At 40.0% G+C, this 26,808-nt stretch overlaps 1 protein-coding gene across 4 annotated transcripts in view; it reads left to right on the forward strand.

Moving 5' to 3' along the window:
- The window catches only part of PLXNB2 (plexin B2), a 259,563-nt gene that overhangs the window by 180,038 nt on the left and 52,717 nt on the right, over nucleotides 1-26,808 (forward strand). For all 4 annotated transcript variants that reach the window (XM_062018179.1, XM_062018188.1, XM_062018197.1 and 1 more), the window contains 10 exons: nucleotides 765-947; nucleotides 3,516-3,638; nucleotides 7,316-7,416; nucleotides 9,523-9,649; nucleotides 11,374-11,524; nucleotides 13,818-13,932; nucleotides 14,654-14,756; nucleotides 15,229-15,330; nucleotides 21,493-21,582; nucleotides 22,765-22,846. In XM_062018179.1, coding sequence (XP_061874163.1) covers nucleotides 765-947; nucleotides 3,516-3,638; nucleotides 7,316-7,416; nucleotides 9,523-9,649; nucleotides 11,374-11,524; nucleotides 13,818-13,932; nucleotides 14,654-14,756; nucleotides 15,229-15,330; nucleotides 21,493-21,582; nucleotides 22,765-22,846 — 1,177 coding nt within the window. The remainder of the gene's footprint in view (nucleotides 1-764; nucleotides 948-3,515; nucleotides 3,639-7,315; nucleotides 7,417-9,522; nucleotides 9,650-11,373; nucleotides 11,525-13,817; nucleotides 13,933-14,653; nucleotides 14,757-15,228; nucleotides 15,331-21,492; nucleotides 21,583-22,764; nucleotides 22,847-26,808) is intronic.

Consider the following 26,808-nt stretch of genomic DNA (forward strand, 5'->3'; position numbering starts at 1 on the left):
ACCTTATGTTGGTATTGACCCATAATCCTTCATCTCGTGAAACCATAGCCCTCCCCCACACAGTAGATCACTAGCATTGATAAGAAGCCAAAAGAACATTTTTTGCTTCCAAACACCAATGTTACTTCAGTACCCTGCTCTTGAGAGCATCAAACACAGGAATCCTGAATGTGACAAGTGGAGTGGCCGTAGCTTCCGGCAAAAAGGAGGTGTGGATTTCAGATCAGAAAGACAGTCTCATTACCAAATATAGCAGGAAAGGCAAGGTGTGAATGAACTTCCTTCTGGTGGCACTCCCTGCAGCTCAAAATTAAAGCATAGTGAAGATGGAATGTGTTGAAGTTCACAAGGCAGTTGCCAATGGGTTGCTTTTCTATGAATAGCAGCAAATTAAGAAACAAAACAGCATTAAAAAAACAGTCTTCTTAAAAATTGGTCAACTCAATCTACATGACATGTTCATTTTAATTAAACAAACTGGTCACTTCTTGAACTGTGCTGCTATAATGAAACAGAAACAAAAAATTTTCTCTCCCTATGTCTCCTGAAAAGTGAAAGCATTGAAGCAGTTTGCAATTAGCAGGCTGTTTTCTGATTACTGCTTGTTGGCTGGGGGAAAGTAGCCAGACAATCCATTTCTCTTTTTCTACTCTTCTGTGTCTGAGAGGTATTATACTGTCTGGTAATAGGGTTGCACTTCAGTCTTAGCTAGGAATTAGTGATCTGAATGCTTAACATCGTTCTGTATTGCTATTCCTTATTAGAATGCAAGCAAAAATTTCCCCTGTGGCTCCGAACACTTGCCGTACCTTTTGGGAAGTAAGAATGGTGTTATAGAGAAGCCGGTGCTGCAGAAAGAAGGGATGAATCTCACGGCTGTCACTGTGGCTGTGGAGAATGGACATACCGTGGCCTTTCTGGGAACGTCGGATGGTAAAATTCTTAAGGTAACAAACTGGACTTGAAAGACTGGAAGGTGTTTAAAAAGCCATGAACTGTAGTGATAACATACTTTAAAAGTAAATGGGATTTATAAGATCATGTACCAGGGGCAAATTCTCTTGAGCTTGGTATTTTTCATTTCAAAGGAAACCTGCATTATTTCCGATGTACCTCAGCTATCCAATACACAGATTGAATTAATATCGCCTGAATGACACTTTTCCCAAAGGATTAGATACCTACTGAGAGCCCTACATAAACAACCTTAGGTAATCTAACAGCTGCTCTAGCCTTATCTCTATTCAAGCCCATACTAGTTTAAGAGCAACTTTTCATTTTGTAATTATTATGGCCATTCAGTGAATAGAGATGGCAGCACAAAGCCCAGGCTGGAGCTTTACTGAATTCTGACTGTGAGGCTCAAGGGTTCATGTGTTTGTGCTGTTAAAACGTCAAGATTGTAAGGCAAAAAACGTTTCATTTTCTTGAAGGGGAGTGATGACCATGTACCACTCAGTGGTTTGAAATTTGAAGCAAAAACTATTGGTTATCATAGGGAAGGAAATTTGAACACCTTCAAGTGCAAAGGCTCCAAGTTGAGAATTTTGATTTTGCAGTGCTAAAATAAATCAGCCTTAATGAAAAAAAGATATGAATATTAGTTATTTTGATCATCAAGCAACTTCTTTTTATGACTTTTATGCTTTGCTTGCTACTTTTGATGCCATATACTTAAAGTTGAGATGCTTTCCCTAAAATGAGTTTGTGAACTTGAATAAACACAGAATTTTCATTTATCAGAGAATTGGGTCCAACCATAAACCTAATTTTGCCAGGTCCCACCTAACCATGTCCCTGAGTGCCAATCTACACGTCTTAAATATCTGCAGGGATAGTGACTCAACCACTTCTCCAGGCAACCTGTTCCAGTGCTTGATAAACGTTTTGGTGAAAAAATATTTCCTAATATCCAGTCTAAAACTCTCCTGGAACAACCTGAGGCCCTTTCCTCTCGTCCTATTTCTTGCTACTTGAGAAACGAAACCAATACTCATCTTGCCACAATCTCCTTTCAAGCAATAGAGAGTGATAAGATCTCCCCAAGTCTCCTTTTGTCCAAACTAAACAAACCCAATTCTCTCAACCCCTTCTTATAAGACTTGTACTTTAGATCCTTCACCAGCTTCATTGCCCATCTCTGGACACACTTCAATGTCTTTCTTGTACTGAGAGAACCAGAACTGAACACAGTATTCAAAGTGCAGCCTCACTAGTGCTGAGTACAGGGGGACAATCACTTAGTTGGTCCTGCTGGCCACAGTATTTCTGATAACAGCCAGAATACCTTCTTGGCCACCTGGGCACATTGCTGGCTCATGTTCAGTTGTGAAAGGACACACAGGTCCTTTCCAGCCACTCTTCTTCAAGCCTGTAGCATTGTACGGGGTTGTGACCCAGAACTGAGCCCTCCTGAATGTCATACAATTGGCCTTGGCCCATCGATCCAGCCTGTCCAGGTCTTTGTGTAGAGTCTTATACCCTCCAGTACATCAACACTCCTGTCCAACTTGGTGTCATCTGCAAACGGACTGAAGGTGTACTCAATCCCCTCATCCAGATCATTGATAAAGGTGTTAAACAGAACAAGTCCCAACACTGAGCCCTGGGGAACACCACTGGTGACCGACCACCAACTGAATTCACCTATGTTTCCCATCACTCTCTGGAGCAGGCATCCAGATGATTTTCCACCCAGTGAAAAGTAAGTCCATCCAAGCCATAGTTTTCTCCAGGAGACTGCTGTGGGAAACAGTGTCTAAGCATTACTAAAGTCCAGTTAAACAACATCCACAGCCTTTTCCTCATTCACTAAGTAGGTCACCTTGTTATAGAAGGAGACCAGGTTAGTCAAGCACAACCTGCCTTTCATAAACTTGTCTTTCATGTTGACTGGGCCTGAACCCTTGGTTGTCCTATATGTGTCATGATGGCACTTAGGATAATCTGCTCCATAACCTTCCTCACCACTGGGGTCAGACTGACAGACCTGTAGCTCCCCAGATCCTCCTTCCAGCCCTTCTTGTAGATGGGTTTCACATTTACTAATCTCTAGTCCACTGAGACCCCCAGGATTGCTAACAAATGATAGAAAGTGGCTTGGTAAGCACTTCCACCAGATCCCTCAATACCCCTGGGTGGACCCCATCTAGCCTAATAGACTTCTGTGTGTCTAAGTGGTGTAGCAATTCACTGACCATTTCTCCTTGGACTAAGGGGGCATTCTGCTTCTCCTTGTCCCTCTCTTCCAGCTTAGGGATCTGGTTATGTGGAAAACAACTGGTCTGACCATTAAAGACTGAGGCAAAGAAGTACCTCAGCCTTTCCCTCATCCTTCAAACATCACTACATTTTCCCCCACGTCAAATAAAGAATGGAGATCCTCCACAGCCTTCCTTTTGTTGCTGATGTATTTATATAAGCATTTTAAATTGTCTTTTACAGCAGTAGTGACATATAATGATATTTCAAGGAAAAGACCAACATTAACAACCTTTCTTTCTTTCATTAAATAGGTGTTCCTGTCATCCACTGCAACTGAGTACAGCTCTTTTACTATTGAACTAAACAAACCCATAAAGAGTGACTTGGTCCTTGACCAAACCCAAGAAAATCTATACGTGATGACCACAGACAAGGTAACATATCCTGCTTGCATTATGGACCAGGTCCACTTTCACTTTCTCTGCAACTTTACCTGAGATTTGTATCTTTGTCAGTCATTCCTGGTAGTCACTCCTTTTGGTGGGGCTCCCCCACCTGAGTGTATGAAGACATTTCTCAAGTCTAAGCTGATAGACATGATTGTTGTGACTTGGAGAGCTGTTACATCCTTGATACTTAGTGACTGGGAATGGGAAGTGAATTCACCTCTGAACTCTTCTATGGAGTCTGTGGGAAGGATGAAGTTAGGTGTCTGGCACCAGCATGCCATGGAGTCAGGCAGCCCTAGCACTCAGTGTGGTGTCTGTGGGGTACCAGTGGATGGGATGCTTTAGCTGCCGTCAGGCCTCTTCGAGAGTACTACATGATTTAGGATGCTGTCAGCTGGCATAATAGCATTTACACATCTATAAAGCCATCAGGAGTTTCTGTGGGTCGTCCTGTCAAAAACTAAGAAGTCATAGAATCATAGAATCCTAGAATGGTATGGAGATAACTACAACTTTGGGAAACACTTCTGTTTGAGCTTCTGCTAGAACCAAGCAAGTGCAGCAGTGAATGGTGGACTTTGCTGCAAAAGGCATAGGCAGTGATTTCTAGATGCTCCTTCTCTGTGCTGACAGTGAAGCACAATGGAGGTTTCTAAAGAAAGAAAGAAAGAAAAAAAAAAGAAACCCACAGGTAAGAGCTGAGAGGGGTGCCAGATTTCTCCTTCACCTCCAGCTGTAACCCTTTTTTGACACTTCTCTTTGTGGTGGCTGGAGCTGCCAGTTTCAAACACGTGGTTCAACAACTCTTCAGGACAGGGCGAGTGACAAGTTGCAACCATCTGCAGCACTGACAGTGACATGGAATGGGATGTGGCAAATGCTCTGGCAGAAGTAACACGGGGAGGGACGAAGGGGTCTGTGAAAGGAGAGTGTTTGGGGAAAACAGTGCGAGAAGAATGTTCTCTGTCTGTTTTAGAAAACAATTAATATAAATTCCTGCTGCAGGAATGTTACATTCTAGCTGAAGGTTCTCAGGCTAGAAGCCACATTAGGAAAAGGGCCAGGTAAGCTTTTAATAATATGACAGTGTGTGAGAGAGGTAGCTTTTTTTTTTAAAGTAAAAGTCCCCACCAGGCTATGGCATGAGCTACTGTGCAATGTAAGGGATAGCAGCAACCTTGAACGAAGACAAGTTTTCTGGTGATAATCTACTTGAACTGGTAGAATTTAGGAAGGTTACAGACAATTTTTCCAGATAAAATTTGCAATAAAATAGTTCCATTTCTACAAAGTGTTTAAAATTAGCAGCAAATTTCTGCCAAAGAAAGGATTTTAGTTTAATCTTTTCAAAGTAGCACTGATAGACGCTGTAGTTTCTGAATAATGTGATTAATAGTTTTCTTTTACAAAACCTGTTCAGCTTAAATATGAATAACTAAAGTTGGGAGCTCTGTAATGGTATTACATTACTGTCATCTTCAGGGGTTAATTACAATGAGCAGTCCCACCCACTTTTAGAAGCAGATAGACAGGAGTAGAATGGAGGCCTTCAAGAGCTGGGAAAAACAAAGCGACATAAGCGAGGAGAGAAGAATAAATGCTGAAACCTGTACTTCTGGGTTAAACAGTTCTGGGAGTTGTGGGAAGAGAGATATCAGAACCCTACCCTGGGAGTTAAAATGGTTTAGAGTTATTTAAAATAAGGTAAACAATAAAGGGCCAGCTAGCTGCACTGATAGGCATGCCTATCGCTAAGCTACCTGGCAGATGCAGCTTGCCTCAGTGTTGGGAAATGAATTGTATAGGCTCTGTAAGCACTTGAGCAAAGTGAAAGTGATGATGTGGTGGGTGATAACTTGAAGCAATCTTTGAAAAGAAATCGGATCTGGGGAAATGCAAGGAAGAGCAACACAGAGGTTAAGAACCATAGTGAGAAATAAGCTCTTGCTTTCCTGTTTCACTTCTCCCCCTTCTCCTCCCAGCTTCAGCTTTTATGTCAATAGCAGCGGGTGGCTTGGAGAAAATGCTTTCAGGAGTCATCCTTCTCTTCCCCACTCTGTTCCCAGAGCTTGGGCAGAGAGCAGGAAAAACCCCTTGCAGCTTTATGGGGGACTTGGAAAGGAACATGCCACCCCAGCTGTGCTCATAGTGGTTCATTACAAATATCACTGGGAGCATCCCAAATTCCTTGTGTCATGTACCATACTAGGAGCAAAAGCAAAAGCCTCTGGCAGTCACCATGATTACTAGCTTGTTTGCTTGTTTTAGCATTTACCACTCACTTTGATTAAGAGTGCCAATTAGAAAATCTCTAAAATTAGTTTCCCTGAATTTTGAAGCTGGTTGTAAAAAGAGCTGCCTTTTTATTTTGTTTTTTAATCCATTAAGTTTACATAAAACTTGCAGAGACAGCAATCTCTAGGGCTTGTTTCTGCCTGCCAGAATTATAAAATAAATACTTTGTCATAAAAAAGACATTCACGGGATATTAAACTACTCACGGGTACCAGTTAGTGAAACAGAATGCCAGTAACTCGGCTCCAGTTAGAGAAGAACCTGTGGAAGAAGAGAATGCTGAACAGGTAAACCTCCACATTAATAAAGAAGACTACCCAATATTGACATTTTCCTCAACTGAGACTGAACACTCACTGTAAAAGAAAAGGCCAAATTCATACTTTCAAAGTAGCTTTCTAATTGCCAGTTGTTTTAAACAAGAAGATAAGGTAGAAAAAAGAAAGCTTACATCTCAGAAGTACTGTTGCTAGACCTTTGTGCCTTTTGGAAGTAAAACACAGTCATTGATAGGAAGATGTCTCTCCCATTCTCTGCTTTCATCATTCCAGCAGCATAACTAAAAGGGATGCTTGTGTGCTGGCTCCTTTTTCTGTGCACCAAAGAAAAGGTTGTGTATTCTCAGCACCAAAGGAAATCAGAACCAGAAGCTATATATTTTACTGAAGGACCGAGACATGAGAACTGATGATGCTCTTTTCCCTGCTGCTTCCTGTCATAATTATTTCCATTTTCTTTTGTGAATGTATTGCACAGTGGAGGGTTATGTGTGGAGAAATACAGTAACCCGAAGATCCTTGGCTGTCTACTGCTTGCAGTCTTTCTGAAATGCCTTCTGGCTATAAGTACCACTGAAAGTCACATTTACAGTTTCATCTCCATGCTGGTGATATGGAGGGGTGGATATTCTGTTTAAAAAAATGATCTAACCAGGATCAAGTTAACCTTCTGAAAGCATCTGTCGTGCAGGAGCTGTTTCTTGAATTCAGAGCGTTGTTGATGCAGTTTCTGGCCTGCAGTGGCTACTGTAATGCATATTTCCACAAGTAACATAGCTGGAAGAACTGGAAAGCTCAGTTTTTCTAAGACTTGCTCATTATTCTTGATTTTAACAACATCCTGTGTTATCTTGAAGAGAGGGTAGAGAATATTGGATTGAAGGAAAGCAGGAAAAGTGCATGAATTTGGGCTTTGTTAAGGGAGGATTAACCAGACTCTGGATCTGTATTTATTTTCTTTAAATCAAGCTGAGTCGTGTCTTCTGCTGCTACAGGGAATGGCACTGTACAACTCTGTCCACAAATGTTTTCTTCCCTCTGTGCCTTCTTCAGGTCTGTTAACGGTTTGCCTTACTTTTGATTCTCCAGGTACACCGGCTACCAGTGCAGGACTGCAACAAGTACTCGGACTGTGAGAAGTGTGCTCAAGCGAGAGATCCGTACTGCGGCTGGTGCGTGAGAGAGGGCAGGTGAGTGCTGACAGTTTTTTCTCAGGTGTAGGCAGTGGAATAGCTCAAATCTTGACACATGCTTTGGGTTACTGCTCATCATAGTGATTCCAACTCTTTGTACTCAGCCTTATGCTCCTGATAGCAATTTAATTTTATCACACAGACATTGATATCAATCTTCTGTGCACACAAATAAGCCCCTGTTGACTTCTGCAGATTTGATTACTTTGGGAAAATATATACTTTTCTGCTGGTACTGAAAATCAGTTACATCTTCTAACTGCACGTTTTATCACTCTCTGAACTGTACAGTCAAATGTTCTCCCAGAAATTAAGAGAGTGCTTTCTATTTAAAATTCAGAAAATATAGCATATGTTTTAAGTAGAGCAGGAAAGTGTAAAAAAGAACATAAAAGAAAAAAAAACCCTGTTGATGTCTGAAATAAAGTACATAGCTCAAACTTTGTTTTTGTATAAATATCATCTATCAAGATCCTGAACCCTCACCTAACTGTAGGAGAGCAGAAAGTGGCATTTGGCCTACTGTCTGCAGAGGTTAACTGAATCAATATTCAAACATGTGTAAACTAGGACAGCAGTGGATAGCTCTGGAATGTCTCTTCTTTACACTGCATTGATTGGAGTGGGAGAGCAGTCCTGCAGTTCTCTTTTTGACTACTAAATTAATTAACCCCTTGGCTTGAGTGGTTGGGAATTCGTGATTCTAGCTGCTTGCTGTTGGAACAAAGGGGCTATTTAATTATAGTATGCAGATTAATTTCAGGCTTCTAGCTTCCTGTCTGAAAATGTGAACTATCACATGAAGTAACCTATCAGCCTAATGTGTAGCATAATATGGAGCACTGCAGCGAAACTTCCATGGTGCATGCAAATTTATGTAATGTACTGTAACTCTTCCAGCATGAGTTTTGGGTGCTGGAGATGTAATGTGGGGATTTGGAATGTACACCTTGAACTCCTTTTGGGCTGCTGGGAGTTGAAGGCCATGTCTTTTATCATACAAATGGCAGTTTTCCTTAGATTTCCCTTCAGGTTTCTGAGATGACTGCTGACCTCAATATCTCAAAATATTAATGGTCTCTGAGAACAGACAACTGTGAATTTTTGCATTTATTAGCGTTTATTTCCATTGGAGAGGAAAAAAAGTTTAATTTCTAATATTTTTCTCATCTATAGCAAGTTCTGTCTCATGATCACACGCAGAAATTTAATAGTGTGTTTAGGGATTAAGGGTAAGTAAGAACTGTGCAGCAACTGCACTGTGTTAAAGCCCCTGATGAGTTATCTTCCGCTACAGCAGCCAGAGATTCTACAGCATTTTCTTCTAAACTTTGCACAGAATGGAAAGAATGTGGATGAGACTGTCCAGACACTTCAATAAGCTTTTGTAGCATCATAGGCAGCTTCTGCACTGCAGCATCTCTTCTTTCTGTCCTTCCCATACCTGAGCTGGGAAAATCTCCCAGTATGTTTGGTGAGGCTGCACAAGCACTGTTGTGTACCCCTATTGATAACAGTGTCCTGGCAGAGAGTGGCAGGAGGTAATGAACATACTCACTACAAATGTAACGTTTCTGCTGCTACAGTTTCACACGAGCTCCCCACAAGCCCAGGTGCCCACAGCAGTATGTCCCTATTGCATTCTACACTCAGAAGTGGGATGTCCTATCACTGGCAACATACAGGTGTTTGCCACTTGACCTGCAGAAAGAAACAGGCTGTGCCCACTCTTTCAGACTTTGTTATATATTACCATGAAGATTAATCAGCCTGGTTTCAGATGATCAGGCAATGGCTCCATTGCATGATAGCTTCTGTACTAAATATTACTGGCTCCACATAGAGTTGGGTTGTCTAATCCAAGGTGGTGTCCAAGCCATGTTTCCCGCCTTGCTTTAACATCTCAAACCATCAATACTTATTGCACCACTTATTCTGCTAAAAATTCTCTCTTGTCAATCTGAGTAGTCAATGTTAAAGCAAATTCCCAGTTATCTCACTGTATAATTTCAGGCTCTAATTCTGAAATTGTTGTGTAGTTCAGAGAATGCAGAGTCCAGCTATCATATTGCTTTGCTTTGTTTTTTGTTCCTGTTTTGCCAGGTGCACAAAGAAGGCAGACTGTGGAACAGCTGATAAGGAGAACCACTGGCTGTGGAGTCCAAGTGGCACATGCATGACTATCATTAGTGCAAACCCTCTAAATATGAGCCGCAGAGCTCCCACTAAGGTAGGACAGAAATGCTTTCCCTGCCTGTTCTTAAAGCACGTTGGTGTGACTACCAAGAAGATGAATATCTGTATTTCTTTATTCTTCGTGCACCCTGGTGACTAGGAATAGGATAGTGCTTTGAGTATTTCAGTCTCTGGTGTTTCTTACAGTGCTCTTTCTTGCCTGCTGTTTTTGCAGGTTGCAAATCATATTTTCTGCTAAGAAATGCTCTTTTTGACCTTCTCTGTAAACCAAAATGATGCATTAGTATGGATGATAAAGCACTTGCACTTATCTGAATATTATGAAAGTGTTGCACAATGTTGTATAACCCATAAAAAGTAATTGATAGGGGAGATTACATGCTGCCCTTTCGGCTTGCTTGAGCATAAACTTAAGTAAGCAGTGAAGCCATAAGCTGTTGCTTTAAAATCAGCAGTGGATTTGCCTACACAGCGAAGGTTGGGTGCATGGAAAAGGTAAATTCAGCATGCAAAACAACTGTGTGGCAACAAAACTGAGTGTTCAGAGTGAGACCAGGGTGTCCTAGCTTGTTCTAATTCCAAATTGAGTGTGCCAGTGTGGACTGAAGGATTCCTGGGGGTGCTCAGCAGATAAAATCAGTAAAATGGCTTTTAACCTCTCTTAATCAGAAAGAGACTTTCATTCAAGTCACTTTAATTCTGTTCCTAAATGACGTAAACAGCACCATGTTCAGGCTGTTTCTACATTGAATAAAAATATTGTTAGTGTGGTACTTGTCCACTTAAAATCCACCCCTTCTCTTAGTTCTCTGCTGTCTCATGTCAGCATCTGAGGCCAAAATACCTAAAAACCAAAACCAAACCTAACTTCAAATGAGCATTTACATGCTGCCAGTGGTATCACTAATAACACTATCTCTTTATGATTCCTTTACTCAGCAATAAACATTGTGTCTCATAACATAGTGGGTGGGTTTCAGTGCGAAAGGGATGATTCTCATTTCTACTGGCAATACAAAGTGGAAAAAGTTAAACTGTGTAATTAACACATCTGAAGCATTAAATCAAGGATAGCATCCAAAATTTCATTTCCATTTTCACTCTTTCCTTTCTTTTTTTTGCTTCCTCTTTCCTGTTTTATTTTGCTTTTAGTTTCTCCCATGCACTCTGCATTAGTAATTTCCTCAAGGAGGTTAAGATCGCACCATCACTCAGCAATTCTTGTTCAATAGTAACAATAGATCTTAGGGGGCTTCTTGCCCTTACACTGAGGTTTGATGAAGCCACTTTTCTGTTCACCCTTTCAAACTCCAGATTTTATAGCCTATCCAGCTTTGGTTTCATTATTCAATAGTAACACCTAAGGTCAATTTAATGTTAATTAAGTTTGTCAGGACTTAAGTGTTAACTATTCTATATGCTGTTGCTAAACTGGATGCTGAGGACAAGAATAAAAGGCTTTGGGTGTGTCTGTACAGACAGTTTTGTTCTGATGTAATGCATGAAGAGAACAAGAGGTTTTTGTACCAGTCTAATTCAACATAGACCCAGCCTGAAAAAAAATTGGAAGAGGTATGAAAAGAGAAAATTAACAGATGGGAAGAAATAAAAACTGGAAAAAAAAGAAGCATCTTCTGTGGTGCTAGCCAAAATACCACTGCTGACAAAAAAAAAGAGAAAGAAAAAAATCAACTGAAATGCTCTTGGTCTTGATTCATTTCTTTCAAATATTTTACCCTTTTAAAATTTTGTTTCCAGGTGGAACTGACTGTAAGTCCATTGCCAGCTTTGACTGAGAGTGATCAGGTTTCGTGTACATTTGGTGAAACGACCCATTATGCTGAACTAAAAGATGGGGTTATTATCTGTGATCCACCCGATATAATTCCTCCAACACCTAAAGGTCAAGGTAAAGAAATGCTGCTACCCTCCGTGTATAATAAGAGGAAAACCCATAGCCTGCTGCTTCTGATGTGTTGCTTTTATGAGTGACATGCAAGTTTTTTTTTCCCTCTTCCAGTCCCTTTTGTCAAATAGTCTGTTGCTGAACTTCATCTGTTCATTTGAAAAAAACAAGGTTTGCTCAAACTTTTTCCATTGCCATATTTACAAGCTGTAGCATTCCCACTGTTTCTATCAGGAACTTGAAAGGGGATCTTGGCAGAAGCAAAGACATGGAGCCAGGGAGGTGCTATTCTGTAGCTCAGAGAAACAAAACACAGCTACTCTAATCTTACCCTGATCACTCTGAGTTGTAGGGCCAGAAGAGATACATAGGTGCTTCAAATGTGAAAAGTTTCATCTCTGATGTTTTAGTTTTCTCTAGTCATCTGTAGTGCAGTGGGTTGTTTTCTGATCCATGTCACAAGCTTTCTGCCTGTTCCACTATGTGCCCTCCAGCTTCTGCAATAGTAAGTCCAGTGGAAAAATGTGATTGTAAAATTAAAGGCTGTATCCTTGTTCTGAACCAATGATTACATGCCTAAGGTCAGTTGCCAATCATAAGTCTTGTGCTGTTTCCTAGATAGTGCATTATTTGTGCTTTTTTAGATACTGATGCATAAACATGTAGAATAAATCTGGTTGCACAACACTGTTTATTACCAGGTAGTATCAGGTTTAAAAAACTACTGGTTACTATCAGGTTTTAAAAACAAAACAATACAAAACCTCAAAAAATAGGTCCTCTTGCAGTTTACAGAGGTACCCCTGAGGATTACCCTTTCGTATGTATCATAGCAGCCATGAGTTCATCAGACCAGTACCTGGAAGCACTTCTTAAGATAAATTTCAATTCTCTTAAGGCTGAAACCAGTCAAAATCTAGTTTGAGTAGCAGGAAGAGTAATGATGTCAAAGTCTCGCGCTTAAGCTTTAAAGTAGCTGGGGTGTGTCACAGTATCAGATTATGTGAAGTGTTAAAGCAGCACTCTGTTATTTAGAGCCAATTCACATTCCTTAAATCTTTTTGTAAAGCAGGAAAGAAAGTGACCGGGCTGATAAATATGACATCTTGATGTCATCCAGCATGAAAGGTGTGACTAGAAGCATGTTAGGACTAGCATTAGAGTAACCAAGTTACCTAGAAATAATGCACCTCTCTGACTTGATTGTACGGGAATCCCCCTGTAAGGATGTTCAAAAGTTAATATAAAGATGCTCAGAAACTTGGCAGACACTTCAACAGAAGGCAGATGGTTATGAAAACAGACAGTGATTCCTGGCAGCAAGTGACAAAAAGTCCTGAGCCATCCACTTAGCGTTAAGAAATCCTTTGAGCTTGGAAAAGTCTGGGTTACTTTAGTTGTTAATAGGCAGGATGCTTTTTCACAGTCCCGTTGTGTAGGAAATCCCCTGGCATTCCTGCCAGTCAGGAACGTTCAAAGGGATCTAGTGTAGGCAAAGGTGACTTCCAGCCAAGCAGCTGATGGTCTTCCAAGAACCTGTTCAAGGAAAGCAGAGTTTGAAATTGCTCAATAGCTTGTGAAATAGCTTGTCACAAGGGCTTAATGATTTCTGCAAAAGGTATTTCAAACAGCTTTGCTGAGGAAAGCACCAGTTTCTGAAGATAAATTTTCTTCTCTTAGTTTAGTAATAATCCAGATGAGAAGTTCATTTGTGGAGAAACCATGTACTGCAAACTGAAGATCACAAGTGCCTGTGGTAACTTAGCATTGCAGGCACTGTTGGGTGTTAACCACAAAGATCACTTGCTTTAATTCACATGACGATGACAGTTTTAATCCACAAATGAAATAAGTAATTTTACATGCAGACATATTCATATTTAAGAAAGTGTTTTATTTTAAATGACTATTCTCATGCCAATTTTCATCTGTGTTCAATTATCTCCTTATTCAGTTTTCCTTACTCTTCTAGACTCTTTAAAATTCTAGCATGAAGATAGCACCACCGAGAAACACTTCCATAAAACTAAGCTATTCTGTAATTTTGTTTCTTCCTTTTATCCCATCTCTCCTTTTCTTCTGACAACCATTGTGATGAAAATTTTGTAAAGCTTAAAGAAACAAAACAGAGCTTATAGATCTAAAATATAACAGGTCGTGCGATCCAGAGTGTCAACAGGATAGTTAAATATTTGCTCACATCCTGTAAAATAATAAAAGTATTATCAATGTATCATTCATCTGAAGAGCTAAAGAATTCAATAACCACTCATATGCTTTTTTTCTTTTGTGATAGACCATGTTTCCGTTCCACTTCAGTTAACCTTTGTAAGGAACAAGATATTTTTCGCGTCCCATACTTACCCTTTTTACGACTGTGAAGAGGCAATGAATCTTTTTGAAAATCAGCCGTAAGTATTTTAACTTCTTTAACTTAGGTGTTTAGATCCTGTAGCATGATGTTTCAGGGAACTGGCAGCTGAGTCACTCAATCATTTCGTAATTAAGCCTTTGGCACTCTCAAAATTTGCCAGTGTCCAATTCATTTTCCTTACATTTTAATGGAGTTTAAAAATAGTTGAAAGGCACCAGGTGAGCTGGTAGCATAAAACAAATGAAACAGGAATATTCAGGGTATGTGTGATTAAAGGTCAGTTCATTAAAGGCCATTTCTGTAGCTGCTAATGTATCTGCAGGTGAGCTCTGTGGACCAGCTTGTTCCCTCAAATAATAGATTGGTGCTTTGAGTCCTGGTGCACTCAAATAGGACAGACAAAATTGACTCTGTCCCCATCATCTGCCCTTCTGGAGATGCTGCCCCAGGGCAGACACAGCTGGCCCAAACCCTGCTTTTTTCATCCTTTGGTATGAAGGTTGATCGAGATCATTTCCAGTTCTCTCAGACTTGATCTCAAAGCAAGATGTTGTAGTTGTCTGATTCTTAATCAAACAGAGAATAGCTTTTTGGGTTCTTGAACTGTTCTCCCTGTGAATTTCTCAGTTTAATATAGTAAGGACACTATAACAGATTGATCTACCCTCCATAAATAAAGATGGAATTTCATTTACTTTTTTTATCAGTGGGAGAAAAAAGCCTGACAGTTTGTCATGACTATCATGTTATATTTGTAGATGCTATTCCTGTGCAAGCAATAGATGGAATTGCCAGTGGGACTGGAGGAGACATATCTGTGAAGAGTCCTCTGCAATACAGGATGTGATTAAACAAAATATGGTAATGTTTAAAAATAAGATTATTAGATTTTTATTAGAACACTTCAGTATTTTCTTTGCTTTTTCTCTCGTATCTGTTGGGTGAATTAGGGATCTAAAAATTATTGTAAAGTTACCTCCAGAAGTGTAAGGTGGGTTTTTTTAGTGACAGTGCAGGGGTGGGAATTTACGGGCGTGATTGAGGAGGGGCAGTGAGATTGAATAACTCCTGAAAGAATATTTTTGTTCCTTTTACTATTTTACTTCAATGGGAGGAACAAGATTTCAAGGCAGGGAAAGATAATCGCCCACAGCTTTGACATATGCTGCAGTCATTTTTAGCATGTCTAATTTGAAAGGGTGTAATCAAATCTGTCACTGTATTTTAAGCATGAAGTTCTTCAGAACAATCATTCAATTGTCCAAAGGCCACTGGGGCTTGTAGTGATAAGACTTTTTATTTGGAATAACATCTAAAATGTTTCTCTCCCCAGGAAGAAGAATGCCCACAGTTTCTAAATCCTAACCCTCCAATAATACCTATGGAGTACCGAACAACAGTGTATTTTGAGGGAAGACATCTAGCTTATTATCACGTAAGCAGACTAATTCAAAGCTAGCTATCATATGAATCCTGCTTAAACAGCAGCCATACCCCTAAACTAAAGCCTTTAGTTTGTATTCTTTGGAGATCCTGCTCATAGCTGTTTTTAAAGAAGGAAAAGAGCTACATGTTCAAGTTTGATATCATATTGGTTACTGTGATAGTCATCACTAGGATGGAATCAGAGCTGGATAAAATATTTTGACTACTAGATGTGGATGGATTTTTTTAAAGAATGTAAATTGGACCTACTGAAACACTTGACAATTATTTTTCATCATATTCTTATTCATTTAAAGAGATTTAGGAATTGTGAATGTTTCTTATATTTTTTCTAATTACTTTTTTTTTGTTCTAGAATGACATCACTCAATGTGCTTAATTCAGTTTTCATTTTTCACACAAAAATGCACTCAGTAATTAGGTGTTTCTTAGTTTGGATAAAACAGTCTTTTCCTTGGTTTTTTATGTGTGTTATGACCATCAAACCAGAAGATCAACATTTTCTCAGCTGTAGCAAAAACTTCTCTGTCTCAGTACTTTCATCCAGAATGTAAATTACAAAGCTTTTGAGAAGCCAGAGTTTGAGTCCAAGCTTTAAATTGTTTTATTATTTAGACAGTGCATAAAATGTTATTGTTAATTTGACAAAAATGAAGACACTTGTTTAGGTGATAGCTCAAGTATTGTTCTTACTTTCTATTGGTTTTGCCTCATCTTTGTGTTAAGTGCCAATTGATGATAGATACACTGGAAATTGCATTGATTACTTTAACTACCAGCCATCTATCAAGGCAAAGAAAGCTCCTGGTTTTTGAGGGCTTGTTTGATTTTGAGGGTTTTTTTTCCTTTGCCGAATTGAAGTACTGTACAAAGTCCTTCTATCACCTCTGCTATGACTGCCAAGGGATAGAAAAGGGTAAACAGTTCTGGAGAGTAGCAGTGTATAAAGAACATTCAGACAAGGGTAAAAAGCAACCCATAAGCACTACAGTTTTATCAAGACCATGCTATACAAACAAATATTCAAATGTTCACACCTTAAAATATGTGTAAACGAAGAAAAGCATTTTGGTGTATTTGATCCAAGATGCCAGGACTGGTTCCTGACAGGACCTCTGTCTGTGTGCAAGATGTGTCACACAACACTTGTCTTAAAGGCCACAGCTCTCTTTGCTAAAAATGGAAAAGTATTCTAGAGAATTTACTCGCATTTCCTTTTTAACATTGTGAAGAGCTGTTTTTCTGCACAGGAGGAAAATCTTTCCCTACTCCCTTGATATAAGTGGAAGAGCCTGTTCTCTCTCAAGAACAAATTCAAGGCAGATGCATAATCCAGATGTGTTGGATTTGACTTCTAGAAGACCTTTTTCTTCCAAGAAGGAGAAATAGCAGCAGGAACCCAAAAACTCCTTCATCTAGTTTTTATCATTCTGTAAATAAGCTCTTTAATCTTTCTGAGCTACTAGGTAGAGTACTGTGAGGTATCAATTGCATTTAACAAAGTAAGAGACGTATCCTGTGGATTGAATGCTTTGTCATGGGTAGCAACATTTAACAGTTTGCCTACAGACCAGCCCTAGTATGCATTTATTTAACTTGGAATTGGAAAAGGCTTATGTGGAATTCAAGTGTCTGTAAGAGGCAAGACTAGTGCATAGGCCCTGTACTGGAAAGGTGCTGGAGAGCCATGAGTTTCAAATGATATTAGAATAATTTTTCTTAGATGAGAACCATGTGGGTACACCATCTCTGTCATGGGAGCAGCTCCATGGTACAGTAGTGCATTTTTATGCCAGATTAATAATGCCTTCAATGCCAGGACTTGAAAAGGCACACACAGTGACTACAGCTGTATACACAGACCTCTAAGTATATGTGAGAAAAGACAAATAAGGCATGAAATAGTTGTAATCATACAGGCACTCATGCCTGTGGAGTCATGCCATCAGAAGCAAAGACTTCGATTACTGAAAGTTCATTTGAGGAAAAGTATAACCTACACTCACCTTTTGGTAAATGTCTCATGGAGTGCAGGCTGGCTCAGGAAAAGCCATGGATAGATATTTTATAGGGGCTGGCCCCCAGCCCATATGCAAAAGAGCACGTGGCTTCTCATGTGGAACAATTTTGCCATAGATTATGCTGGGCATTACGGAGTGTTTGGAGCTAGAAGTCATGCAACTATGAGCACACTTAAAGTCTTTATTGATTAGGACATTGTTACATATCCATTTTCCTCCTATTTTCCTTGCCAAAATTCTTGTACAGAAAAAGCAAAATTAGTGTTCTGTTGTTGCTTTGAACTATTATCTTGGTTTAATCTGTGTTTTGCTTAAAAAGTTGGTGTGCAACCTGCCTTATCATGAATGACTACTTGTACTAGCAAACGTTGTACATATAACCATCTCTGTTACTAGATGGAGATTAGCAGTGAAGGCTTGGGCTTCCTTAGTGAGTAGGAGAGGTGGATGGCTTCTAAAACCACTATTGCAGAACTGAGGGAGGCAGAATAAATCCACCTATTTTGTATGCACTTGTGAACACTTACAGTACAATTAATAAATCTCCTGTGAAGGCTTCCACTGGAGGGAAATGGACTGAAAGATAAACTATTAACTATTTTTCTGCCCTTCCTTTCCCTGTAAAAATTTCAGTAGGAAGCAGAAGTAAATCCAAACTGCTGTCATTCTCTTGGGAACAGCCTCTTTCAGGACAAGCAGTTGAGAGGAAAGTTTAGCACTAATCAGTTATATGGCATGCAACTTCTGATAGACATTCTCCAGCTGAGTCCTTGAAAGATTGGCACAGTAGAAGAGACAGATGTACAAGCATCAAGATAACCTTATTATCTTTCCAAAGATTTTCATTAAAAATAATTTCCCATTTGGTTTTGCCTTTGTCACGTGTGTCTGATGTGTAACCCATTTCCCTGTATTTGCTACATGTCTCTTGCATCCAAACTGCTGAATGTGAGCTCTGTGGCCTTCTGCTCAAGAGCGTAGTAGAGCAAATCCTGATTTCAATTCACTCCAGGTAGCAGCTGTCACACACTCCTCCTCTCCTGGTGCCTTCTGTTAAGCATGTGGGAAAGCCTCATGCAGCAGAAGCAGATTTTGAACGCTTTTGAAAAATACATGATATATTGAAATATATGGAGTAGAGAAAGAGAAGCAACATTCAAGGAAAGACTGCGGGAACTGGGGCTGTTTAGTCTGGAGAAGAGGAGATTGAGGGGTGATCTTATTAACATTTATAAATATCTAAAGGATGGATGTCAGGAGGTTGGGACATCCTTCTTTTCTATAGTAAATAGTAACAGGACAAGGGGTAATAAGATGAAGCTGGAACACAAAAAGTTCCACTTAAACATAAGAAAAAATTATTTCACCATGAGAGTGACGGAGCAGTGGCACAGGGGGGTTGTGAAGTCTCCTTCCTTGGAGGTCTTCAAGATCCGCCTGGACATGTTCCTATGCAACCTGGTCTAGGTGAACCTGCTTCTGCAGGGGGGTTGGACTAGATGATCTCTAAAGGTCCCTTCCAACCCCTACCATTCTGTGATTCTATGATCCTATGATTCCTTAAAAAAGAGATTTGTAAGATGTTTTAAAACTTGAAGTACACAGATGTTTTCTATAAAGCAGAACAGGATGTAAAACTTTCAGAAAAGCCTCTTCAGAGCTCACCAGGTAGCTTCTTTTCTATATGCAGCTTCTGGGAAGAAAGAAGTAAAAGATCTGCTCCCCTCCATAACATAAACTTCCCAGAGACTAGGGTCAGACCGTTTGCCTGGTTAAAGCATTAATTCTTCCCCAGCCCTGAATCTTGTTGGGCTCTTGTGTCTGCTGCCCAACCTGTCACTGTGAGCATGCAGTAGGAGCAGTTTCCACTGCACTAATTAGAGAAACGTAGTGGCCCATGAGTTAACAATGACTCCAACATCAAAGAAGTAGCTGCAAATAAATAGGATAAGATCCTCATACATGAGGCTTAAATGACAGTGGGGAACAACTTAATAACCCTCATAGCAGGAAAGAGGACTCAGGTAGCCTTTTTTTTTTTTTTTTTCCCTATACTCCAAGACTTAAGAGGTTCTGGACAAAAGCATGGACTAGTTATTATATCCACAGAAAGCATCAAAGTGAAGTTCTTCTGGACTTCAATAAGACCACCAGAAAGGCTCTGCACCTAAGTCAGGGAAATCCACAGTATCAGTACTGACTTTACCAACAATACTGTCTGAATCCATACTACTTATGCTTTTCTTTCTCTGACACTTCTGGCAAAGATGTTTGCACAGCTGTCCTGTGGGACAGAGTAGAAGAATGACCGAGCACAGAAATTGTCATGGACAATGATGTGTTTGTTTGTTAGCTATCTCAGTTCCTTGACTGAATCACAGAACAGCCAAACTGAGTTTTGCTGGTGCAGTGCAGGTCACTGGATACCCATGGCCTGGATGGGCATACTCTGTGTTGAGTGGAAAACTGTCAGGATGGCCCAGCCCAGAGCGTGGTGATGAATGGAGTTAAATCCAGTTGGTTGCCGGTCACCAGTGTTGTTCCCCAGGGCTCTGTGTTGGGGCCTATTGTATTTAATATCTTTATCAATGATCTGGATGAAGGGATTGAGTGCACCCTCAGTAAGTCTGCTGATGACACTGTTGGGCAGATGTGTTACCTGTTTGAGGGCAGGAAGGCTCTTCAGGACAGGTTGAATAGATGGGCCAAGACCAATTGTATGAAGTTCAACAAGGCCAAATGCCACGTCCTGCACTTGGGCCACAACAACCCCAAGCAACACTACAGGCTTGGAAATGAGTGGCTGGAAAGCTGCCCTGTGGAAAAGGATCTGAGGATATTGATCAACAGCTGGCTGAATATGAGCCAGCAGTGTGCCCAGGTGGCCAAGAAAGTCAATGACATCCTGGCTTATATCAGAAATAGTGTGACCAGCAGGGCCAAGGAAGTGATTACCCCCTTGTACTCAGCATTGGTGAGGCCTCACTTTGAATACTGTGTCCGGTTTTGGGCCTCTTGCGACAAGGACACTGAGGTGCTGGAGTGTGTCCAGAGACAGGCAACAAAGCTGGTAAAGGGTCTGGAGCACAAGTCTTATGAGGAGTGGCTGAGGGAGCTGAGACTGTTTAGCCTGGAGAAAAGGAGGCTGAGGTGAGATATGATCATTCTCTACAACTACCTGAGAGGAGGTTGTAGAAAGGTGAGGGTCAGTCTCTTCTCTCCAGTAATGAATGACAGGGTAAGAGAAAATGAGCTCAGCTTCACAAGATGCATATTTGAGGTGCTGAGGGATATGGTTTAGTTTAGTAGTGGGCCTGGCAGTGTGAGGGTAGCGGTTGGGCTTGATGATCTTAAAGGTCTTTTCCAGCAGTAATGATTCTGTGATTTGTGACATGAGGAAGAACTTTTTTCACTGAGAGGGTTATTAAGCATTGGAATGGGCTGGCCAGGGAGGTGGTGGAGTCATCGTCTCTGGAGATATTTAAAAGATGCATAGATTAGGGATGTGGTTTAGTGATGGGCTTGGTAGTGTGGTTAGACTCGATGATCTTAAAGATCTTTTCCAACCAAAATGATTGTATGATTATCTGCTGCAATCTAAAGGATTTAGGGATAAGGGAGAAGAGAGGAGGAAGATGTACGGGGTACAGGAATACCCTTAAGCTAGTGCTACCACCAAAGGCTCTCCTATGAAGAAACAGCTGGAGGCATGGTGAGGCAGGAGAAACAAAGCCAGCAAGATCTGAGAGATGTTCATTCCAGTTTCTCATGGAATTTTTGCATTACTGCTCTGCCTGGCTTCCTTAAAGGCCAGAACTCACGTAACTCACACATCTGATATGTGAAGCCATTGAGTATTTACATCTGTTGTTTTTTTGTTACAGCTCTTTAAAATGGAGTGCTAGGTGTGCTCTTGCTTTGTTTGTACTGCTTGGTGCTTCTACCTTTAGTGAATGTTGGAGAGGTGCTGCACAGTAGCAGATTGTGCTGGCTCAACGGTTCACTAGCTTTGTTTTAGAAAATGAATTTAACCAGTTACTTCTCTCCATTTGGTGCTGAACAAGATATCGCTTGATGACTACACTTGGTGATGCTATTTGAATTCTAAGCTGAACTTTTCTCTTCCATAGGCTAAAAAATTTGTAGTTGGAAACAGCCAGTTTGAATTTGAAGCTCCTGTTGAACGAGATGAAGGAAAATTTTCATTCATGAGTAAAGAGGTAAATGTGAAAGCTATGTTTTGCTTACCAAATATATTCAGTTCTTTTAGTCCTGTACCAGTGTCCACATCTGTCCAGAAGTATCCAGGTAATGTTGGTTTCCTTCAAAGAAGAAAGTCACTTCTGATGGAAATTCTCCTTTGACAATAGTAGTTAAAGGCAACAGCTTTGGCTCAGAGCTCCTGGGGTCTCCCCTCAAAGCCCGCAATCGTTCTTCTTGATTTCTCTATCTATGCAATTCGTGGATTCATTGAACTGTCCCTGGAGGAATTCAGGACCATTACTCTTTTATTCTTCACTTTTTATGCCATCTGGTGAAATCATTGAGGATAAAAGATGAGAATTTCAGAGCTCTCCCTCTCCACACTCCAATTCATTATCTTTCCCATTTTACATCTGTAAAAATGGGAATAGTTAACAGCATGTTGTTGTTTGGCTACTAGCTAAGCTTCTTTCACTGGTTTATTTTACAGTGAAAGGAAATAATGATTTTTTTTAAATAATCTGTTTATCACAGTCAAAGTTGCACTCAAAAATGCTGTGCTGACTTTGTTCTTTATGTGTTATAAGCTTACTGACGTAGTAGTTTAATTAGCATTTATGCAGCATTTGAACCTAGCACAAAGCATTTGCTTTATAAAGCCATTGTAGTTTTTCTTTGCTCATTGTCCCTCCCACTGTTTCTTATTGCTGCCCTCTTTCAGTGTGAGCAGAAGCTCACGTCTTGGAGCATGTGAACCTTGTGCTTTGGCTATAACGAGGGGGTTGCACCACGAAAGATGCAAGAGATTTCCCCTCCATGTGGTGTGAGTCTGCGGTGTCCACAGAAGTAATGGGGCCAGATGGTGTGGGAAGGGAGAACTCAGCAGGGTTAGCAGCTATACTTACTGAATTTGAACAGTACCTTTGCTACTTGGATACTTATAACCAAATGGAAATTAAATTAATGAAAAGTGAGTATTCAGAGATTGCTGTCTCTTGGTACTTGAAAATTCTGATTGTGAAGGATTAGGTTCATTAAAACATTTTTCTGTCAATTTATTTGGCCAAGATGAAAAAAAGAACATAAGGTTTGGGATAGTTTCTAAGACCTTCAAAGCTCTGATTATTAAGAATCATAGAAAACACATGAAATTAACCTTGCCAAATGAACGTGTAAATATCTCGTGTCATCTTTTCCAGTTCTCCTATAGTGCAAATGAGACCCTACAACTTAACTTATCCATAAGAACAGAGAAGGTCAAGATTGACAGCAAACTGATGGGTAAGTATGAAAGACAGGATTAAAAGGAGGTTAATTACAGTAAATAGAAATCTATTCCTTCATAATTTGGAGCCATGTGAATAAGAATGTTACTTTTGTAGGTTTTACTGGTTTGGATGAAACAATTAAATCTGACATATCAAAACTTATTGGTACTAAACTCAGGAATTAAACATCAGTGTTGTATGTATTAAAGGCTAGTTTAAATATGCTACAATTGTTTTGCTACCTTTATGTGAGGTCAGCCTCACTTCTGTGCTCTTTCATGGAACAGATCCTCCTAGAAGCCATGCTAAGGCACATGGAAGACAGGGAGATGATTCAAGATAGCCAACGTGGCTTCACCAAGGGCGACTCCAGTATTTAAAGGGGACTTTTAAGAAAGATGAGGACAAACTTTTTATCAAGGCATATTGCAATAGGACAGGGGGTAATGGTTTTAAACTAAAAGAGGATAAATTTAGACTAAGTAGAAGGGTGAAATTTTTTATGATGAGGGCAGTGAGGCACTGGAACAGGTTGCCCACAGAGATGGTAGATGCCCCATTCCAGGAGACATTCATATCTGGTTGAACAGGGCTCTAAGCAACCTGATCTAGTGAAAAGTGTCCCTACTTATTGCAGTGGGATTGAACTAGATGACATTTAAAGGTCCTTTTCAAATGAAACCATTCTGTGATTCTCTGACGTCATGATTTCCAAGTTTGCTTAGGCCCCAAAGGGCAATCCTGATAGTGAAGCTTCATAGTTCAAATGTCCTTAAGTAGTTTGGTTTTTTTTTTTCCAACTGGCCATTTCCATTCCCCAATGAACTTTCCTCCTCCAGTAGCAGGAAGGGGTCCTTCACATTACCACTCATATGGACTTCACCTGAATCTTAACTTTCAGCTGTGTCTTGACACAGAAAGCTTCTGCAGTCTTTAGATCTGTTAGCGGTCTGCAGTACACAGAAACATTCAGCTTGCTTTCAGCTCATCACTTTATTTCTATGGAAAAAAGAATTGTTCAGTGCTTTATAGCACAAAGAATTAGTCTCTGCATAAATTCCTTTAAATTAATAAAGTTTCTTTATTTCATTCAACATACAACAATGAATCAATTATGTCTCTTAAGCCTAGTTCTGAGCTGAGGTGAGGAAGTTCCCTCAAAATAGTGGAGCAGTACCTGGGAGTTGGGACCTACCTTACACTCCTTTAGACTGAAGTTTAAGGCACAACATTGCAAAAACTGCAACGCAACACACTTGTTACCTGTGTGATGGGTCAGCGTCAGGAAAACTAATACTGCCACCAAGTAACATCCCCTGCAGATTAAATCTTCAGACTCTGCTTTTTCATCTGTACAATATTTAAATTTATTCCCTTTCTTGTTGGCTGCATAGCAGTATGTTTTCAGATGATTTTCCCTATAGCTCTGTGTGCAGTGTTGAAAACACTTGAAAGAAGACCTGGGATGAATGTTATGGGGAGGTCATGTTACAATCTCACACTGTCTTAATTTCCATTCCAAAAGCTGTAGTGTTTAAAAGTGCAGAATTTTGACAAAATATTCCCAACATCTTTTTTTCTAGGTCTGGGAAAAACTTTGAAAAAAATCAGTAGCTAAATTATTAAAGAAATTTTATCACTCTAATTGAAGTAAGGAACTCTTGCAAGGGGGTCATTGAAGATAATCAACAAATGTCTCTTTTTATTTTAAAAGGAATTTAAAAAAAAATCCAAATTCTCTCCCACTTTTAAATTTTCTTGCCATATGAAGTCCACAGCATAGTGGTTTTTATGCACCTTGAAAAGAATTGGCTTTGGGTATATGGTTGCTGCTGAGAAGCACCTTTGAACCTGCCAGTGAAAGAACCCTTTCTTTGTATAACACTTAGTGAATACTAAGTTGCGATAGCGTTTTTACATCTCAAGCCATCAGGGGTTCTGAACAGTATGAAATCCAATATATGCCTTTTATCCTTTGTCCTTTTTATCAATGATTTCACAGCTGGTATCTCAAGGTGATGGATAAGAGTCTGAATCTAATGAGTGGCTTGCTGCTGGTACATTTAATGAGCTGATCGGTGAACAGGGGGAGTGCTTAATGCTTTAAGGCTGTAGCTTTCTCCATTGCATTTATGCAACTGGATGTGAGGGACATCAAGAGGTTGCAGCATTGACGTTGTTTACTGAGGAGATGGAATGAAAATCCCTGTCCAGCCAGTGAAGGAAAACAAAGTAATACATAAGTGTATTTCCACACTGTACCAGGTGGCCAAGTGGCAGTGTGGGTGGGAAATGCAAGGTTTAAGGAGGGCAAGAGGGAGATTTGCTTAACAATATTACCTGATCAAGTCCCTGTGCAGTAGCAACCTTTCAGAGTGCTGGATTAAAAAAAAGCAATCTGGTTCCTGCAAAAGCGCAATTCACTGCATAGTTGCAAGGAAACTTTTCCTTGCCACTGCCCATACCATCTCTTCTGTTTGCATAAGCAAACAGCACTATTACCAGGGCTGTCAGTCTGGTGCTTTTTCCCAGTACTACCTTCATATACAACATACAGAGTAAATAGTTAACACACAAGTGTTGAAAGTATTGCTTGGGTTAAGTTCCTTGCTCAGTGACTTCCATATTGATGTACTCAGTATATGAAGCAAACAATGTTACTCTGGCTTGGGGCTCATCGATTCCTTGAGAGTTCAAGATAGGTATTGAATCAAATAGATGCCCTTTCCCATTGATTCAGTTACAAATACCAAAGCCCCTTGGCTTTGTATATTCCTCCAATGGTATCTCAACTAGATTTGGGATGGTAAATCTGCTTGAAATTAAGTGGATATGCTGATTAGATTTAAGAAGGGTTAAAATCAGACTTCATCATTTAATTAACTCTTCAGTGTAAGGGAAAGAAGAAAAATATGTAATTAAATGTAAGACTAGCTGCGAAACTGAATACTGAGGTTTTTTAATATGCAGCATGTAGAGAAAAGCTGCCATTATGAGGCTGTATGCTCTCATGAAAGTGGCAGAGACTGTAGCCAAGTTTTGGGCACTTGTAATATTGTTCATGCCTAGCAGGCGAATAAGGGCAGTGCTGGAAAATAATGTAAAACCAGCATTCTCATATTACTTTTTCATTTCAATAGAAATCTGACATGGTAGCTTCTTGGAATAGGATTGAAAAAAGTACTGTTGATGCTGTTATCTAGGAAGATACTGAGTGCATTGAAATATTAGTGACTGGAGGGTAGTTTTGCCAGTGTGTTTCCTAGAGTGCCACTCCTCTGAGAATAAAAGCTTTCTGTAAGTGGTCATTTTTTATGGTCTTTACCATATACAGTCTCTAAGGTATTTATCCTAGTCTCTCCTGGCCACCTCTTTTTTACTTTGTTTTGCTTCCTGCATCTTTAAAATGAACCTCCTTTGAAAAAAGCCCAGTGTCAGTAAGGACACCATTTCTTGAGACTTCATGAGCACATAAAATAACTCATCACTACTGTAAAGGGGAGATGTTGAGTCTCTGTCTTGTATTCCCCACTCCTATCTGTGAACAAATTTAACTCTTGAAAGAGCACAAGAGGAAACCTGGATAGTTTTCTCCCTTTACAATAAGTTAAGTTGATTTACAAGAAGACTCAACAAGTACCAGAGCCTTGGTGGCAGAGAGGGAGAGGCTGTGTGGCCAAAAAATAAAAAAGTTAAGAGAAGCAGGGAGGAAAGGAGGGAGCTAGAAGTTTCCCTCTTAACAATAATCAGCTTGCCTTCCCAGAGAAGTACAGCACTCACACACTAAGTAATCTGTGTAACTTGTATGCTTCCCTTAGAAAAACATGTGGCATCTCTTCAGTTTGTTTTCTTCTGGGCTGTCTAGTGCATCTCCAATTGTTTTCTTGCAAGCCCAGCCTTTCTGTGTGGTGCCAGTTACATTTCAAGACTTTGCATCTATTTGGGGAAATTAATTTTGTTCAATGATTTTGCATC

The sequence above is a fragment of the Colius striatus genome, chromosome 1, assembly GCF_028858725.1.
Source record: "Colius striatus isolate bColStr4 chromosome 1, bColStr4.1.hap1, whole genome shotgun sequence".
Taxonomy (NCBI): domain Eukaryota; kingdom Metazoa; phylum Chordata; class Aves; order Coliiformes; family Coliidae; genus Colius; species Colius striatus.